The 17,594-nt window shown below is 52.5% G+C and overlaps 3 protein-coding genes across 8 annotated transcripts; all 3 read right to left on the bottom strand.

The window, feature by feature from the left end:
• Positions 1–1,268: 1,268 nt before the first annotated feature.
• Positions 1,269–10,731, bottom strand: LOC121069962 (placenta-specific gene 8 protein-like). 4 transcript variants are annotated; one of them, XM_040556536.1, is made up of 5 exons: positions 10,726–10,731; positions 1,949–2,065; positions 1,739–1,863; positions 1,513–1,616; positions 1,269–1,398 (listed from the first exon to the last, which is right to left on the bottom strand). In XM_040556536.1, coding segments are annotated over exons 2-5 (339 nt in total). In that variant the 5' UTR covers positions 2,058–2,065; positions 10,726–10,731; the 3' UTR covers positions 1,269–1,397. The 4 variants fall into 4 exon arrangements, with proteins under 4 accessions (XP_040412470.1, XP_040412467.1, XP_040412468.1 ...); XM_040556533.1 differs by lacking the exon at positions 10,726–10,731 and adding an exon at positions 2,681–2,810; XM_040556534.1 differs by lacking the exon at positions 10,726–10,731 and adding an exon at positions 2,681–2,796 and having other exon boundaries at positions 1,949–2,085.
• LOC121069965 (placenta-specific gene 8 protein-like) lies at positions 3,324–6,097 on the bottom strand. 3 transcript variants are annotated; one of them, XM_040556540.1, is made up of 5 exons: positions 5,882–6,079; positions 4,463–4,605; positions 4,265–4,389; positions 3,563–3,666; positions 3,324–3,437 (listed from the first exon to the last, which is right to left on the bottom strand). In XM_040556540.1, coding segments are annotated over exons 2-5 (345 nt in total). In that variant the 5' UTR covers positions 4,578–4,605; positions 5,882–6,079; the 3' UTR covers positions 3,324–3,436. The 3 variants fall into 3 exon arrangements, with proteins under 3 accessions (XP_040412474.1, XP_040412473.1, XP_040412472.1); XM_040556539.1 differs by having other exon boundaries at positions 3,324–3,666; positions 5,819–6,097; XM_040556538.1 differs by having other exon boundaries at positions 3,324–3,666; positions 5,882–6,091.
• COQ2 (coenzyme Q2, polyprenyltransferase) lies at positions 9,820–17,187 on the bottom strand. The gene is made up of 7 exons (XM_040556523.1): positions 16,934–17,187; positions 16,520–16,686; positions 14,428–14,549; positions 14,147–14,232; positions 13,257–13,390; positions 12,652–12,840; positions 9,820–10,368 (listed from the first exon to the last, which is right to left on the bottom strand). The coding sequence occupies exons 1-7, from the start codon at positions 17,154–17,156 to the stop codon at positions 10,213–10,215; spliced, it is 1,077 nt and encodes a 358-aa protein (XP_040412457.1). The 5' UTR covers positions 17,157–17,187; the 3' UTR covers positions 9,820–10,212.
• Between the last annotated feature and the right edge of the window lie 407 nt (positions 17,188–17,594).

Raw genomic sequence — 17,594 nt, 5'->3', positions numbered from 1 at the left:
CTTCTCTGCAGATCTCCAGGACAGGCAGGATCCTCTAGGGGGACGCCTGCTGGTGGTGGATGCTGTCACAAAGATCATCCAGTGACAAGAAGCTTTTCTGTCTTCAGTTGTCCCAGTCCTGGGAGTGGTCTGATCCATGCCATACTGGTAACACCTTGAGTGGTGTGTATATATAAGTACGCATAAAAGTAAGTATGTGCTTGCTTTAGGAGTGGCAATTCGTAATAAAACTACAGAAACCAAGCCTTTGTGTCCTTGCATATTACAGAAACCTACACACTCACAGTCACCACCTTCTCCCACCCACGGGTGGGGAAACCCTCACAGCACATAGCCATGACACCCATCCTGCAGCAAAGACAGGCAGAGCTAAGCTGGGCCTCTGCAAGCATGGCCCAGAGGGGAGAAGAGCCCCGAGGAGACCTTGGTGCTGGTGAGATGGGACAGGGGTCTGCAGGAACCCCCTGACGCGGACACAGCCCTCACCTGTCACTGGCACACAGGGGTGGGTGGCCTTGGAGTCCCAGACCCTGGTTGCTGCCAGCTCACTGAGGCAATGATGTGGCCTCCCCAGGCTATGCAGCTGATGGTACCACAGCCAGCTTGACCTCTGGGAGAAAACAAAAAACATGCCAATTTCTCTGAAAAGCAGCAAACCTGAAACAGACCAGAGCCACCAGCACTCTTCTGCAGAGCAAACCCCAGCCCCAGAGTTACCTTTTCTGACCCATGGCAGGTTACTGAGTAAATCCAGCACCTGCTCAAAGCCATGGTGTAGCAAGGCAGCCCCCAATTACACGAGGTTTTCCCCCAAACTCCTCAAGCCCCCAGTCTGACGCCAGACACCAGGACGTCTCACCCCATGCAGCAGCAGCTCCCAGTGGGCTCTCAGCACCATGGTTCCTCAGGAGGTTTGTGAAGAAGATGGCAAGCTGGACCACAGTCCCCCCACCCTGCCACCATCGCTTCCCCATCGATGCTGTCACAGGCCCTGCCAGCGGCCACACTGTGGTGTGCATGGAGGAGAAGCTGAGATGGCCGCAGCAGCATTGGCTTGGGCTTTGTTTCACTTCAGTTTTTCGCCCTGCTGAGTTTCTTGGGCTGGTCCTGTCCTGGTGCAGGTCTGCAAGAGATCTTCATCTGGTGTGCTCAGTGTTGCTCTGAACACACAGCACAAAGCAGCATGCTGTCCTCCGGCATCACAGCAGGACACCAAGAAATAATAAAGCTAAAACCACAAAGTAAATAAATGCAAACACATGCAAGTGAGGACAAGCACTGTTCTTTATTGACCATGTTACCAAGGGAAGGAGGGATATGTTCCAGAACACTGAAACCCCCATTGCACAGACCAGAAATGCAAGGGCAGCATCGACTCCACGGCCAGGGCTGCAGCATCTGGAAGGGAGGGCAGAGGAGGCTGAGAGATGGGGCGGGGATGCGCTAGGTCGGTCGTGGCAGGAAGGGAGGCTCAGGGAATGTGCGCGGAGCTGGGCAAAGAGGCCAACTCACCAGAAGGTGCCCTGTTGTTTCCTCCGGTTAATGTCCCTCTTCAGCTGGCAGAGAGAGCACAAGGGGCAGCACAGGACTGAGAAGAAGTCATCCATGATGGAGCCCTGCCAAGAAGGACCCGTCGTACAAACAACCCCGACCCGGGGAGACGTGGCCTTGTGCGTCTCCACTCCCCCAGGGACGCACGGTGCTCCCGCACGGTGCTCCTCCCCACACCCGCACTGACCGGGATGTTGTATCGGGTGCGATACAGGGTCCTCATGGCCACGCTGGTCCCGCAGAGGCAGCACTCGTTCATGTCCCCGGCCACCTGGCAGCTCAGGCAGGGGAAGCAGAAGGTTCCGCAGATACCTGTGACAGACGTGGCGACACCCCACGCTCGACACATGCCCCACATCCCCCAGACCCTCCACCAGCCCGCCCAGGGCCTACTCACAGACGCCGCAGTCGGAGCAGCAGTCCGTCAGCCCTGTCTGCCACTTGCTCCTCTGCGGGGCTGCCATCGAGCCCCAGGGCTGGGTGGTGACCACATGGTGGGAGGCCATCGACAGGGCTGCACGGGCAGACAGTGTCCAGAGGAGAAGGTTGGCCAGGAGGAAAGGAGGCTGCAGCCCTCACTGCCCCAGCCCAGGGGCCACATCTCTGGGCACTGCCCCACCAGAGCCTTGCCCGCTCTGCCTCTCCCCATGTAACCCTCCTTCCCCAGGCGGCTGGAAGACAGCACGTTTCCCATCTCCCTCTCCCCTGCTCCAAGCCTAGCCACCAGCTCCTGCCCCTCCTTGCTCACTCACCCTCCTCACCAGATGCCTCATCCTCCTCTTCCTCAGCTCCCCAGCACTGCAGGAGCCCCTGTGCTCCTATCCTCCCCCAGCAGCACAACACCTCCTCCTCTTCCCCACACCCAGCTGCCCCCCATAATGAGCTCCATAATGAACCCTGTAACGAACCCACCTGAGGTCCATGGCCTCCACACCCTTGGGGCTGCTCCCTAGGGTAGGGACATGCCCTCAGCTAGCACGCCGGTGGGCACTGGGCACACTGAACATGCAGCCCCACGACCACCGCCCCCTGCCCACGTCCAACGTGGGATCACCGCAGTTTCCATTACCACTACTTCAGCCCCGATTTTACCACCATTTCACCCCAAAGCCCCCCCAGCCACACACACCTGCAGAGCCACCCTTCTCCCAGAGCCACGCTTCCTTTGCCCGCTCATGTCCCTTATATGCGCCGGGCGCTGCCAACCTCTGCTCCTCCCGGCCCAGCTGCAGGCCGGGCTGCACGCACCCCGCTTGCGCAACGTCTCCGCTGCCGGCCCTTGCCGCTCCCCATGCCCGCAGCCTTTGTGCCTGCGCCACCGTGCCCAGCAGCGGCCTTTGGAGAAGGGGAGGCCGCATTCGGGCTCCACAAGCCAACAAGTGTCTGCAGAGACCCACAGGGCAAACCCCCCTCTGAAAGTGATGGGAGCAGGGGGACGGCACCTCTCCGCTGCCTCCCCTCAGCTGCCTTTGGGTCAAAAGCATCGTTTCAGAGGGCAAGTCCCACGGCCTCCCAAAAGGGAGAAGCTGCCGGGACCCTACCACATTCGCTTTTCTGTTGCTGCTGCAGGCAGGTGAAGTACCTGCACTCGTGGGGAAATTCAGCGCCAGCCCCACAAAGAGACCCAGAAGCCAGCCCGCGTCTGACATCTCAGCAGACACCCTACACACATTTAAAATAGGCTATAAAAGGGAAAAGGAGTAGAACCCGGGTGGAAACGCATCCATGCGGTACAGAGGGACGATGCAGGGAGGCAACAAGCACACAGCAGGCAAGGCACACATCGCTCTTTATTGGGGCTGTTAGTGAGGGGCTGAGGGGTGACAGTCATGGGCAGTCCGCAGCCACTTTCCTGTGGGGAGCAGGCGGCATGGTCTCCATGGCATCTGTAAGCGAAGGGACGGGAGGTGAGGACGGGCTGCCAGCAACCTGCTGCGGCCACACGCTTGTCCCGCTCGGGCCATGGACATGCACAATGCCTCCATGGTGCAGGGAGAAGGGGGGCGCTGACCAGAAGATGCCCAGCTCTTTCCTCTTGTTGATGTCCCTTTTGATCTGGCACACAGAGCACACGGGACACCAGAGGGTGATGCAGTAGTCGGAACAAATGGAGCCCTGCAGGAAAGGTATGTGTTAGGAGCCAGGGCTTCCCCAAAACCACATTCCAGCAAAGAAAAGGTTAGTTGCACTCCACACTGCATGTCTTTTCCATCACGGTTCAGTTCTGACCCCGGAGCAGAGGACGTTTTAAAAAGTGCATGGTTCAGCAGCAATGGCTGCGTTGGCTGCAGGACTGGGCAGGCTTGCCAGAAGGAGATAAGATAGGAAGGGACAAGGAACTGCTTACCCCGGAACTCCGACAGGGACTTATCTGTTGGCTTCCCTGCCCGAGGCAGGGGGGGAAAGTCACACATCAAGTCCTTTCACTGCCAGCGGGAAGAAATGCTCTGACACATTTAATGTGTGCAAACGCCCGCATTTCCCTGGCACCCGCACCAAGCTGTTATCCTGTGCAGCACCGGTGCGACCCCGGTGCTTTCAGGGCTCTTCCTGACAGGGACACAGTGGCCAAGCAGTGGCTCTCTGAGCTTGGCTGTTGCCAGAGGCAAGATGCGAGCCATGGTGAAGGGTGCCGAGCCGGGGTCACAGCCGGCCGTGAGGATTGAGAGAAAATGGGGGGAAAAGGGAGCCCACCACCTGCGCCCACACTGACCGGGATGTTGTATCGGGTGCGGTAGAGAGTCCTCATGGCCACACTGGTCCCGCAGAGGCAGCACTCGTTCATGTCCCCGGCCACCTGGCAGCCCAGGCAGGGGAAGCAGAACATCCCGCAGCAGCCTGCAAGGGGGAGAACCACCATGAGCCCCTGCCACCCCACCACCGAGCGGCCCCTGGCCCCACCGGTACTCACAGACACCGCAGTCGGTGCAGCAGTCCATCAGACCCGTCTGCCACATGGCCCTGGACACGCTGGGCCCAGCCACCACATACTGGGGCTGCAGGGTCACCACGGTGGGAGCGGCCATCGCTGACTGTGGCACTGAGTGATGTGAGCTGGGAAGGAAAAGGAGGGGAAGAGAGCGGTCAGCGGCACGGCCTAAGGCAGGGTGTCAGGGCCGCGGGACCCCCGGCTGCACGACAGGTATCCCTCGGCAGAGCAGCTCGGTGGGCACACAAAGCGTGTAGGAAGCAGCTGTGGCCGCACGTTTGCTCCCAGCAGAGCCAGAAATGCAGAAACTTGGCACCGTGTCCTAGGTCTGAACCCTGCTCCTTGCTCTCCTGCAGCTCTCGGAGGAAAAGATCCTCAGGTATGACAAAAATCAGTGTGGGCTTGTGCTGCACGGCACGCGTTTTGCTTGGATAACCACAGAAAAAAGGCTGTGTCTCTAGGGAAAGTTCATCTCAGTATGCACAAGGAGAGCAAGGGGGAAGGAACCACAAAGGCACTGGGCTCACATATCCCGAGGCCATTTGCTATAAATTTATTTTCCTTTCCTCAGCTACTGAGAGGGGCACGGCTTCAAGGAGCAGCCCCACTGACCTCAGCATCCAGAACAGAAACTGAAATGCGCGTGGCAGCGCTGCTGGCGGAGCAGCTGTGATCCCTCGGAAATGTGCCCAGCGACAGACAAATGCCCGCACACCCTTGCACTTTTACAGCCCCACATCATTCTCTGTATCAGTGATCCTCGTGTGCGTTCTCCTCTCCAAGCTGGAAACAGCAATGCAGACACTGCCACAGGAAGATACTCTTGCCACCAAAGGTACATCCAACCAAAAAGGGCAGGAAGAGCACTACAAGAACGGGCAGAAACACATAAAAGCAACAAGCAGCAGCAGCCAGCCTTTGGACAGGAGAGCAGCTTCCTCCCGCACGCGCTGTGGGGTCTGCCCGAAAACATTTGCAGCTACAAACCTCAGCTACAAACCTCAGCATCCCCCATAAGAGGGGCTTGCTCTGCAGCACACACTAAGAAAAAGCAGGGAGCCCGGTTTAATCAGAGAGCAAAGAGTTGCACAGATTCCCCTGGTACATTTATATGCTCATAGTAACAGGAGAAAGTGGCGAGCCAGAAGTGACCTGCCCATAAAGCAGATTTAGCACATAGCTTGTTAAAAGCATCCCCTTTTCCCCCAAGTAGGATGTAGCAAATAGTTTGCATTAAGATTAATTCCCCCTGCATTACTGAGCAGAGGAAAAAAGAATAAAAATAAAAAAAAAAAGAAAAAAGAAAAAAGAAAAAAAGTATACATATGTAATTTTTGCCTTGTTATCCAATCCTTCTAGGGTAGGGAGCATTTCATATTTTCATGCCACCAGGGAACCAACCTTCTGTGGAGCAGCCTCAGCTGTGGCTGGCGTCCCTGGTGCGTGCGGAGCAGCTGGGCGGAGGGCGAGCGCCTGGCTTTCTGTCTCCTGCGGGCTCTTATTGGCAGCGGTGCTGAGCAGGGAGAGATGGGAGGTAACGGTGGTGGGGAGCCGGGGGGGCCGAGCCCACATGCAGTGCAGGGTGCTTCTTTCCCCTCCCCACGTGAAACCGTAGCCTGCAGCTCGTTAAACCGGAGGCGGCTGCGCACACCTCATCCGAGTCCCTGGGAGAGGCTTTTTCCCCGTCTCTTCCCTCAAAACCCAAGGGCGCGCTTCAGGACGGTGTGAGGAGCGCCCTGGGCTGTTTTCCTCCAACTTCTCCCTGCAAACCACCGTGGCCCATGGGTGTCATCGGGGTCACCACCCCATGCCCCCGATGTCTCCATCTGAGCAGCCACAGCCCTCCCCTCGTTCAGCCCCACATCAGGCAGCACTGGGACGTGATGGGATCTGCGCTGTCCTCCCCCTGCCCTGTCTGCAGCCAGCTCCCTGTTCCCCATCCAGGTCCTCATCTCCCTTGAAACAACACCTCCAGGAGCCTCAAATCTCCTCCAAAACCAGGCATGGGCAGAGCTGCCTTCCTCCTCTGTGCAGCCTCCCCACTTGTGGTTACGCCAAGCCCAGGCTCTGCGGTCACGAGGAGCAGCTTCGTTTGATGGGGTGCGCAGAGGGGGCTGCACTGTGTGAAGCCCACCGGAAGCCTCTGGGGCCGAACAAGACCTGATGAAGCTGGGAAATTCCCCGTCTGCGAAATATTTGGCAACTGGGGCGGGACACAACGCAGTCCTCCCCACAGGTGGCCACCCAGCGCTGCCATCAGGCTCCCCCCGCCTCAGCCCCTGTGCTGTGTTATCCCCAGCTAATGTCACGTCCCTTCCTCCACCTCCAAGGCCTGGACAGCAGTCCAGGATGAAAGCAAACAAACAAAAACGGGAAGGTGCCGTGGGACGAGCATGCAGAGGGGTGATTTTTCCACTAGCTGCACTGGCCGCAGGGCACGGCTCGGTGATGGTCCCTCCCCTTCGGAGGAGCACCTCGCACATGTTTGTGGTTGGGCATCGCTTGGTTGTTCCCTGCGGCCCCGATTTCAGCTGGGTGTCAGAAACATTGGAGCTTTACTTTTACACTTTGACCGTGGCTCTTTTACACATTTTTTTATTGTTTTATTTCTTTTGCTAGCCTTCTTCCTGTCTGGCTCGAGCACAGCCTGGTGCGTGCAGCCACCTGCCTGGGGGGCACAGACGTCGTGTGTGTTTCCTTGCCAGCAGCATTCAGCAAAAGAGAGGTGCTACGCAGCCCACTCTTTCCTTGCATTTTCCTGTGTAATTCAGGAAAGGTACCTAAAACACCCCGGCCGCTCACCCTGCAGTACTCCAGCAGCCTTCAGCCCATGGCAGGGTAACGTTATTCATAGCTGCTAACAGCCTCACCTCTCCTGTTGGCTTTGATGTGATGGCTGAGGGCATCTTCCCCACACCGATACGGTCAGAAGCAGGTTCCCAGCCCTATTCCTGCTCCTGCTGACCAGGAAAACAAGGACCTGTCCCCCCGCCCTCCCGCTCCCCTTGGCCATACCGTCCCTTGTCCCAGCAGTGCAGCATGGTGCCTCAGTGAGGCGCAGCTCACCCCTGGGGACCCTCCAATGCCTCTGGCAAGGAGGCAATTCTCCTCGCCCCAAGATCGTAATACCCAGGGCTGGTGCCAAGACCGACCCCGCCACCCTGTCTGTCCCCTGTCCCCTGCACCACAACCCTCCTTGGCTCCGCACCCGCAGCATGTGCTTTCCCGACAGAGGCAGGGAAAATTCTGGCCTCCTTGGACTGGGAGATGCCTTCTTTTGCAAGCAGCATGCAAATAGCAAAGTCCAGGCACTGTCTGCCCCAGCGTGCACGAGCTGGTGGTGCTCTCCAACGCGGGGCGCGCACCGGGGACAACCTTTGGGTTGGAAGCTGCCCTGGCTGCTTTGTTGAGCAACCTCTAGCCCTGGCCCTCGGGAGGCACAGCCGACCTTCCTGCCCTCAGAGACGCGCTCCTTGTCCATGCCCCTGCAGGGGAAACTTTGCAAAAGAAAGGGGAGAAACGCAACATCTGACACCGGCGGGAAGACTGCCAGGGAGCAGTGTTTATTTGCGTGAAACCATAACAGCTAACCCTGCTGCTTAGAGATGGGTGTGGGGGAGACTTTTTTAGCAAATTGTATTTAAATACAGCTGAGATTGCGTTTGTGAAGGGCAGAAAAGAATACCTTGAGAACAAAAGAGAGATGCACATATAACTGCCAGCAGATACAAATGGCATTTTAGCCAGCAAAAGGCATTTGGAGATGATTTTGGAGAACTCCAACAGAAGACACGCAATGATTTCTAGGTTTAGGACTGGTGTGATATTTGAATCTTTACCCTGCGTTGCTACACCTTGTTCTTCTTATTATTACAAGACAAATGCTTGCTTGTGCCAAGTTTCCACAGGAAGATGGACATGAGACAGTCCACAGGTGCTACAAAATGTGAGCTCTTTTCAAATTCAAGCCACTTGAAGACACGTTAGTATGTTAGAAACACATAACTTCTGCCACGTTCTCTCTAAGGTACTGCTACAAATATTAAGACACTTACAGATATTAATTAGACTTGGATATTACTAGTAAATGCCTCGTAACCCAGGTTCAACATGAAGCTGGACGCATTCGTTTCTCCCTCTACAGAATGCAGCTCTGTCACATAACTGTTCAGAAACTTAACTATCCTTCATTTTTAAAGTGCTGTCCTTTAACTTAGTACCAGCAAAAATTTATAAACCCTGCTTAAGAACTTCCGTGTAAGAACAAAAGAAGCCTCTGATTGCTTGCAAGAGCTATGCTTACTAACCTCTTCACATATTTCTACTTCGTATGCAGTCAACCTGAACGGTCTTCTTTCTGGCTTGTTCAAAAAATATTTTATGTTGTGTCCAAATAGTGAGAGAAGCCAAAAAGACAATAAACAAAGCGTCACAAAGCACACGCAACAAGGAAGAAGTGTGCAGAACCAACCACAGCATGGCTCCAGGAAGGATCTCCTGTGACCAAAGCCCCTGACCCACTGTGAGCCGTCTCCTTGGGCTGCAACAGCAACTTCTTGACCTGTCCACCAGCACGTCAAGCTGAATTTGACAACCCCTGAACGTACAGCTCTGGACTCAAATGTCTCTTAGCCAGAGCTGTCTAAATAACTGTACGTGATGCTCAGCTTCAGAACTAGAGCAGCTCCCCTCTCTTGGTCTCGGCTGTGTTTTGTTTTCCTGGAACAGGCATGCCTTTCGCTCCCTTCACAGCAATTAATCCCACAATGCAGAGGACAGCAGGAGGCAAGGAAAAGTGTAACCAGAGGACAAATTGCATAACCAACCAAGCATAAAACGGTAGAGGGCAGGGAAAGGTACAGAGATCTGTAATTAGCCTGCAGTTGCTATTGTTACTGCTTATAGTCCTCCTAACAAACCAGTTACTCCTGTATGAGCAGAAATAGAAAGAAGAAGCAGAAAGGATTAGAATTAGAAGGAGGAAATGAGATTCACTTGGCAAGATGAGTTAATACCTTAGAGTCAACCACCAGCATGCAAACACTTGGCATTAGTTCTGGAATGTGCTGGTTTGTTAAGCCGGCAGTCTGCATGCAGATTGTTCCCGATAAATGAGCTCACCTCAGTTTCCATGGGCCACTAGTGCCCAGCAGTCAGACCAAGAACAAAAGGGAGTCTTAAAAACTTTTCTATCGACTTGTTCATATTCTGGACCTCATGGACGGAGACCAGACTGCATCCAGACATCTCAGGATAAAAGCCGCTATCACAATTATTTCACACAACAAGCTCCAACCCAAACTGCAATTTCTTCATGCAATAAATCACAACACCAAACATGTACAGCCAGATTTTATTTACATGCTGAAATCTTTTTGCATTTTCCCAAGTCCTGTCACTAAGAGACATCTGTCTTGCTCTGTATAAAATGCTGGGCTCGCTTCTTGAGAGCCAGTCAGGAGTTTCCTTGTACTACATAGGACCAACAGAGAAGCTTCACTTGCTTCATTCATGAGTAATCACAGCTTACATTGTAAGACAGTCAAAAACAAGGATTTGCTTGGCTTTGTTTTTTGTTTGTTCTTTTTTTAAGAAAAAAAAAGAAGAACATTTTCACCAACTTTTATAAATAAATAGGATAAACCACAAAGAGTCACGTTAAAAGTGTTTTCCCCTCTTGGAGAATATTCATTTGAGCCAGACTAAAACATCACCATCATTAACAATTTCGACTACCTGCTTTCTACAGGCTCTTGTACAGTTTTTGACTCTTGTCTTTTACAGAGATTTCCAAGCACGATCCCTACGAAGAGCAGAACTCCTACAGTACGATTCGAAGCAAATTTCTTCCAGCAGTCTTCAGGCTTGTCTATGTCCAAAGTGTAAATCTGCAAAAGCACAGTATAAACATTCCTGTATTACTATTTACGGACACAGAAATATTTGACACATCTCAAAAAGACAGGAGAAGGGCTGTAATTTCAAAACCTTCAGGTTCTAAATCCTATCGTTAGCTCCAGAAGAAACAGGAATACTCTGTAGTTGCAAGGGATGGTTCATGACTGGCATCCATATTTACCTGACAGATTTATTCAACATGTAGCAGAAGAGCAAAGGACTGGACATGAACCCGACTCCTGGAATCTCCCAGTGAATCACAGCATGAACAATCTAAATACTCCTGGGTGCAGTTGCATAATAAAAGCTGTAAAAATATCTGAACGTGTAAAAAGTCTTTTGGAGACCTTCCTCGGCAGAAAGGCAGCTAACTCGTCAACAGGAACTTCAATAAAAAAAAAATCAAGTACCTGCCTACACCCTTCATTTGTCTGCTACAAAGCACTGCCCGTGCTTCCCTGAAAACAAGGCAGGGGAGGGAAAGCAGCAGAGCAAGAGGCTGCCCTGTCCTGCCCAGGTGCTGCTGGCCGCATAGCTACATCTGCCCTGCAAAGAGGAACCCCGACACCTGCGAGCAGCCGCTGCGACTCCCAGCTCGAGGTGCCGACAGCACACAGTGCAAGAGCAGAGTTACCGAAAGACAGTGCTGGAAATGAAACTGGGTGCAGAAGTCTTTCGTCACGGACGGCAAAAGGATGTGTTAAACAACACGAGTGAAAGGATTCATAGACACCTCCCAGAAACTCTGACCCTGCTGTTCATCCCCTCAAGATGTTGAAAGAAAACACTTTGAAATGAAAGAAATTAAAGCTTCCCTAGGAAACACATTCCTCTGCTGTTTGCACTTGTACAGAGATAAGGGGGCTGGGTTCTGATTAAACTATCTGAAACCTGGTCTGCAAACCTCTAAAACACGGTGTTTTTTCACACCCTTAAAAGCCTGCCTGCCCATCAGGCATACGGAAGTGAAAACACTAAATGGATGAGTGAAACCCAACAGCGGCCAAGCCATGAGATGAACCTTCACAGACGCGAAGCACGTAAGGCAGCTTAGTTTTCTGTTCAGGAACTTCTTCAGCAGTACAGGAATTGGACATCTTCATGACCCAAATTCCTCTGCCTCAGGCACAAGCTAGTTAAATTGAGGAAGGGGCACCTTACATGGCTTATTCAGTTTTCTAAACTCAGTCAGTCAGCAGATCTTTGATGTCTTGAACATGAAGATAAGCATGCAAATGCCTAGGCAGAAGTAATATTAAAACCTGCATGCACTCAAAGAGAAGCTGCTCTGTGGCATACGGAACAGGGCTGCTCTTACAACTTGGGTAATCTAGAGAATCGTCACACACTAAAGTTGCGCCAGGGGAGGTTTAGGTTGGATATTAGGAAGAACTTCTTTACGGAAAGGGTTGTTAGGCATTGGAATGGGCTGCCCAGGGAAGTGGTTGAGTCGCCATCCCTGGAGGTCTTTAGAAGACGTTTAGATGTAGAGCTTAGTGATACGGTTTAGTGGAGGACTTGTTACTGTTGGGTCACAGGTTGGACTCGGTGATCTTGGAGGTCTCTTCCAACCTAGATGATTCTGTGATTCTGTGACTCCTTGCCCCTCACATTCTGCCTCCTCACCAAGAAAAATCCTCTCTGCAGGAAAGTGATTTCCATTTGTGCCAAAACTGCCATGCAAGGCCACTCTGGCAATTCCAGGTGTCAATGATAAGGTGGGGGAACATAGTACACTTTCCTCCACAGATTTCCAAGATCAAACCCTGTGAAAAGCAGTGGCTGACAAGTACCAGAGCACAGCACCACAAAAATGTTGTAACCTGCAGGCATGATTAATGTTTAATATCTACGAGCTGTGGGGGCTCCCCCGTTAAAGCGCTGCTCAGGTGTGAGGGGCTGTAAAACACCCATCAGGCTGTCCCTTGCGCGGCATGTTACATGTTAATCCCACATTTAACTTCTCAGACTGCTGACGGTTTTACCGCTCGCAGCGCTATCACTGACTTATGAAGGCCAGCAATTACTCCTCACATAGACTAACCGTCACTACGAGACTGTGAACCCAGATGTCTCCTCAAAAGAGTTCTGCAAAAGGTACTTGGGAGAAGCAAGCCTTTGTCGGAAGACTTTACATGATTTTTTCAAAAATTTACAGGATTCTTTTTTTTTTTTTCAGTGTACTTGGAGAATTTTCAGCCAGGGGCCGAAAAGCACTACGATTTCTTATCAAGAATTTCCACGTGGAGAAAGTATAAATGAATCCATCAAACCTGGTGTGCTAGGTGAGCGCCCACGGCAGCCACGGCTGAGTAGTAAGGGAAAGTCTGGTTACAATTCATCCCCGCCACGCACAAGCCCACAAGCATTGCCATGCTGAAGCCACCGAGCCACCGCTTTGTATCTTCCTTGAACTGTAACGCCGTGGACTTCACGCCGATAAGGATGTCATCCCTCTTGTCCTAGAGGGAAAGGAACAATTAGCAGAAGATCTGCAATCCAACCGTTACTTGGTAAGGAAAGTAAAATGGGGGGCCCATCTCAAGTTTCCCACAGCTGTTACCAGGAACCTCAGTTAAGTGTATTTGTAGGTCCCTGGGTTAAGCTATAAATTAAAGGCTGGTCCTCAGAGCTGGGTTGGCCGCTAATAGTTAATACCAGCTGTGCAGTTATTGACACAACGCGGATGCATGGTCACACAAAACGCATTTCACTTGCGGCCTTCTGCCCGCTACATAAAATATTTACAGAGCAATGAAAGGTCCAAGGGTGGATGTTCTGTGGTGCTCACCTGCGCGTTAGTGCTGCTCAAGACCAAAGCTGTAAATTAAGCAAGCAACCATACACAGGTCTGAAAAGTTTCCCACTGCTGCTCTACCTGGTGCGCGTAGATGGTGTCGTACACCAGCGTCCACATGACTCCAGCCAGGTACAAGGGCAAACACACGGACCAGTCGCAGGACCCTTGGATGGCAGACCACCCAAGAAGGGCTCCCCAGTTAAAAGTAAGTCCTAAAAACAGGGAGAGTGGAACAAAGATAGGTAACACGGTGCCAGGACCAGTCTAAATTACACGTACAGAACTCAGTACCATTTCTTCATGCATATGTTACATCTGCAGCTTTTGCTACAATCCCGGCATCCCTATTTCCTAGCACGGAGTTTCAGTCAGGTAACAAACCCCAAGTAATTTGACATTAAATACGCTGGAGATCTAAGGAGAAATGCGCAGTGCCACACATTTTTGCCCCATTTAAATATGGTTTCATTATCCTAAGGAAGCATTGGCACAGAACTATTGCAGTGCACTCCAACAATGCATCCTAAGTTAAAATGCTTTGATGTCGGTAAAGCTGACTGCAAAAGAGCTCACGGCAGCCAACCGTGGTGCTTCCACACTGGAAAAGGCAGTTCTGGCTGATAAAGCTGAAGACAGCTGGAGTGGGAAGGCCAAGAGTTAAGACAGGTTTTGAGACAACTCTTAAAACACGGCCAACTCTCAAGCTACAAGCATTTATTCTCTCTCTCGACACTACAACAAAAGGGATTGTTTATGAACGAAAACATTACAACGCAGCTCCTGCTTAATTTTGTTAAACTACTGCTTAAGAAGCTTCTGGCATGGCAGAATTTTGTCTGCAGAGTATTGTTATTTTAATATAAACTTACATAAAACCAGACTGCTGAAGTTCAATTACTAACCGATACGTGAAACTTCCCAAAAGCTAGATCGGAAGAAGAAGAAAACTAAAAAGATTTCCAACTCACCCAAAACTAACTGTGGCCAATACGTGATTCTCTTCATCAGAGGGTAGGAGACCACAAGAGACAAGGAGGCTGCTCCCAGAACGATACTGTAAGAAGTAGCAGACTTGTTTGCTGGTCTAAAGATCACAGGTCTAAAGAGTTGGTACACAGTACCAAACTGACTACTTGACTTCCATGGCTAAAACTCCTCTGCCCCCAGCATGTTTGCTGTTCAAAATCTTTGTGCTTACCTCCGGACCAGGAACGCAATTCTAAGAAACAGAAGATAACGTGTACGTCACCTGTAGTAATTCAGACACAGAAGCACACAGAGAGCCAGGCTGAGCTGTCCCCCGAGAAAAATGAAGGACTGAAAAGTGGAGATTTCTCCAGCTGCCAGGGGTCTGCTTGCTGTCCTTGCAACCTAAACATGGAAGGAATAGCGTTAACACGAAGTGCAACCTAACGCATTCAAACGTATCCTAAAAGTTCAAGTCACACCACTGGCATGCAACAGGACAATTATTTTAACCCTGGGTGGGATGCAGTGGAGTTTAGGACGTCTGTCAGGAGTAGAGAAATCATGCAAAGCCAACTGAAAGAAGGAACAAATGTTGAAAAATACTTTAAACCTAAATGAATGATGAGTTACCTGCTGAAGGTGACAATAGTCTGAACAAACAAATAACAAAATGCATCCCACAATAACAAACGGAAAAAAAAATGCATTTAGACACGATGTAAAGTCTATTTGGGGAGGTTTGAACGCCAACTTTTTATAGAATACTAAAAATGTATAAAGGATTCTGCATATGCTTTAATAATGTCACCTTAAGTATACTCCCTTAGTATGTTCTCCCCCTACTACTAAATAATTTAAGCCAAACTTCAAATACTGCTTATGCAGTTTAAATACACTCTTAATTAACGATGTGCAGTAGAGTTGGTCACAGAAAGCATTTTCTCCACTCCACTGCACATCATTACCTGACATGGCGTCTTCCATTTTAATTAAAAAAAAATAGAAAAAAAAGTTATCAAATACCTAGTATTGTCAAAAACCACGCCCAAACTGCGACCAGCAGCACAAGCCAACGTCCTGCTCCCGCCCCAGCCGCCAGCTGGCTAGTTAAGAAGACTGCCTGTTGAGGTATGTAACCAAGTGCTGCTACGGGAATGTTTGAGCCTTTACGTTTAACTACAACACATTCATGCATAAATGCACGTATTACCATGTGAACTCCATCTTGCTGATTGCATACCCCAGCAACCTTCACAGCACAAGTAGCTGCTAATAACCTCTGAACCCTAAACCATCCAAAGACACCACAAAACCCGTATGGATTTATTGCTTTCTAACAGGATAAATACACCGGCGCTGGACGGAAGACCTCACAGAGCGCAGTCACTCACTATCCTGGCACTTTGCCGTGGCCAATACCCAAAGTGAAAGAAAAAACGTAGGATCAGAAAAGAAAATAAGCCAATAGTTCACTGGGATCCTCCCCGCCGAGCGTACACCCCTGTGCATGTCAGCCTCTGACACCCGGCGCTGCCTCCTGTTTATTTCCTTCTGCTGAACAAGAGGGAGGAGGAAATGCAACACCACAAAGAGGGTTAGTACACGCTTGGGCATGATTCTGTCAACAGCCATTCTCATGCGGAAATTAACAATAACCAAGGCCTTCCTGCTCCTGAAAATATAAAAAAAGGGTAGATGATAACTAAGTTTAGAAGAAAGGGTTATTTATTTTTATAGAATCATCCAGGTTGGAAAAGACCTCTAAGAGCATTTAGTCCAACCTTTAACCTAGCATTGACAAGTCCCCCACTAAACCACACTACTATGTTCTACATCTACACGTTCCTCGAAAGACGCCAGGATGATGACTCAAGCATGTCCCTGGGGAGCCCGTTCCAGAGCTGTACAACCCTTTCAGTAAAGAAATTTCTAGTAATATTCAACCTAAACCTCCCTTGGCGCAACCTGAGGCCATTTCCCCTTGTCTTATCACCTGGGTCTCGTCTTATCACTTGGGCTCTGTCATGCAGAGAAGAGTTGAAAGATAAACTTCTTTTGATCAAGCACCGCACGTTGCTGACAGCAACGCACAGCTTACATGGAAGTGAGCACTCTAGGAGACTTACCGCAGCCCTGCGCAGCAGCGTTATGTAAAACATGATTTCAACCACCCTGGGAGGAAACGTAGACAAAGGAGTTGCGGGTGTCTGGGATGGGGACAGGGAGGAACGTCTCAAGACCCGCCTGGAGCCCCGCGCCCGCCCCTGGCGAGGAGCTCAGAGGACACACCCTGTGCGAAACACCCAGCACCTCCCCTCCTCGAACACCAGGAACCGCCCGTTAGGCCCGCGCCTCCTCGCGCGTCCCCCCACCTTCTTGTCGTAGTCGCGGTCCCACATGTCGTTGATGGTGCAGCCGGCCCCACGCATGAGCACGGCCCCGGCGCCGAAGAGGGCCAGCGTCTGCCAGTCGGGCAGGCAGCCCGGCTCGGCCGCCAGCCCGATGCTCCAGGCGCAGGGCAGGTACAGCAGCCACGTCCCTGCGGGCAGGCGGAGACAGGCCTGAGGGCCGGGGGGCAACGCGGCGCCCGGCGGGTGCCGAACGCCGCGGATGCTGCGTCGCCACGGCAACCGCGCCCCCGCCCCATTGGCCGCCGCGTCGCCACGGCAACCGCTGCCCCGCCCCCTTGGCCGCCGCGTCGCCACGGCTACCGCGCCCCCGCCCCTTTGGCCGCCGCGTCGCCATGGCTACCGCCCCGCCCCGCCCCGCCCCGCCCCGCCGCTCACCGGCGGGCTGGTGCAGGCGCATGAGGCGCAGGTATGGCCGCAGCCGCCCGGGCGCGGCGCGCACCAGCTCGGCCGCCGAGAAGCTCAGCGGCCGCCGTGGGCCCGGAGGAACGGCGGCGGGGCGGAACGGCGGCGACCAAACGGCGGCGGCGGCCGCCAGGGCCGGGCGGGCGGCGCGGGGGCGGCACGAGGCCCGGCCCAGCCGCCACAGCAGCGCCGCCATCTTGCCGCCGGCGGAAGCGCTTCAGGCGGGGCGCTGCCGCGCGGCGCCGCGCATGCGCAGTGCGTGCGCAGTGCGCCCCCCCCCCCCCGCTCCGGGCGGCGGCCATGTTGGGGGGCTGGCGGCCCTTAGCGGCCCTTAACGGCTCTAACGGCAACAGCGCCTGCAAGAGCGACCGTTCCCTTAGTCGTTAGTGACCGCGCCTCACTGAAAGCCTGCCTGCTGTCCTCTGCCACAGAGTGTGTCCCGAGTCTGTAACGCTGTCACGTTCCTTCACGCGTCCACACACGAAGTGCGCGTGCTCAGGCAGCAGCTCCCAGGCTGTCAGTAACGGGCATCTGTGGTTTCATAAAGGGCTTCTGGATCATTTCGTAACAGGCTGCTGGGTCTGCGGCCTTGTTCACTTTGCTCTCCCATCACCTCATCAGAGTTAATGCCTAA

Source organism: Cygnus olor, chromosome 4 (genome assembly GCF_009769625.2).
Source record: "Cygnus olor isolate bCygOlo1 chromosome 4, bCygOlo1.pri.v2, whole genome shotgun sequence".
Lineage (NCBI taxonomy): Eukaryota > Metazoa > Chordata > Aves > Anseriformes > Anatidae > Cygnus > Cygnus olor.
Note: the sequence above shows the minus strand (reverse complement) of the source record. Positions and strands in the feature narration are given on the sequence as shown.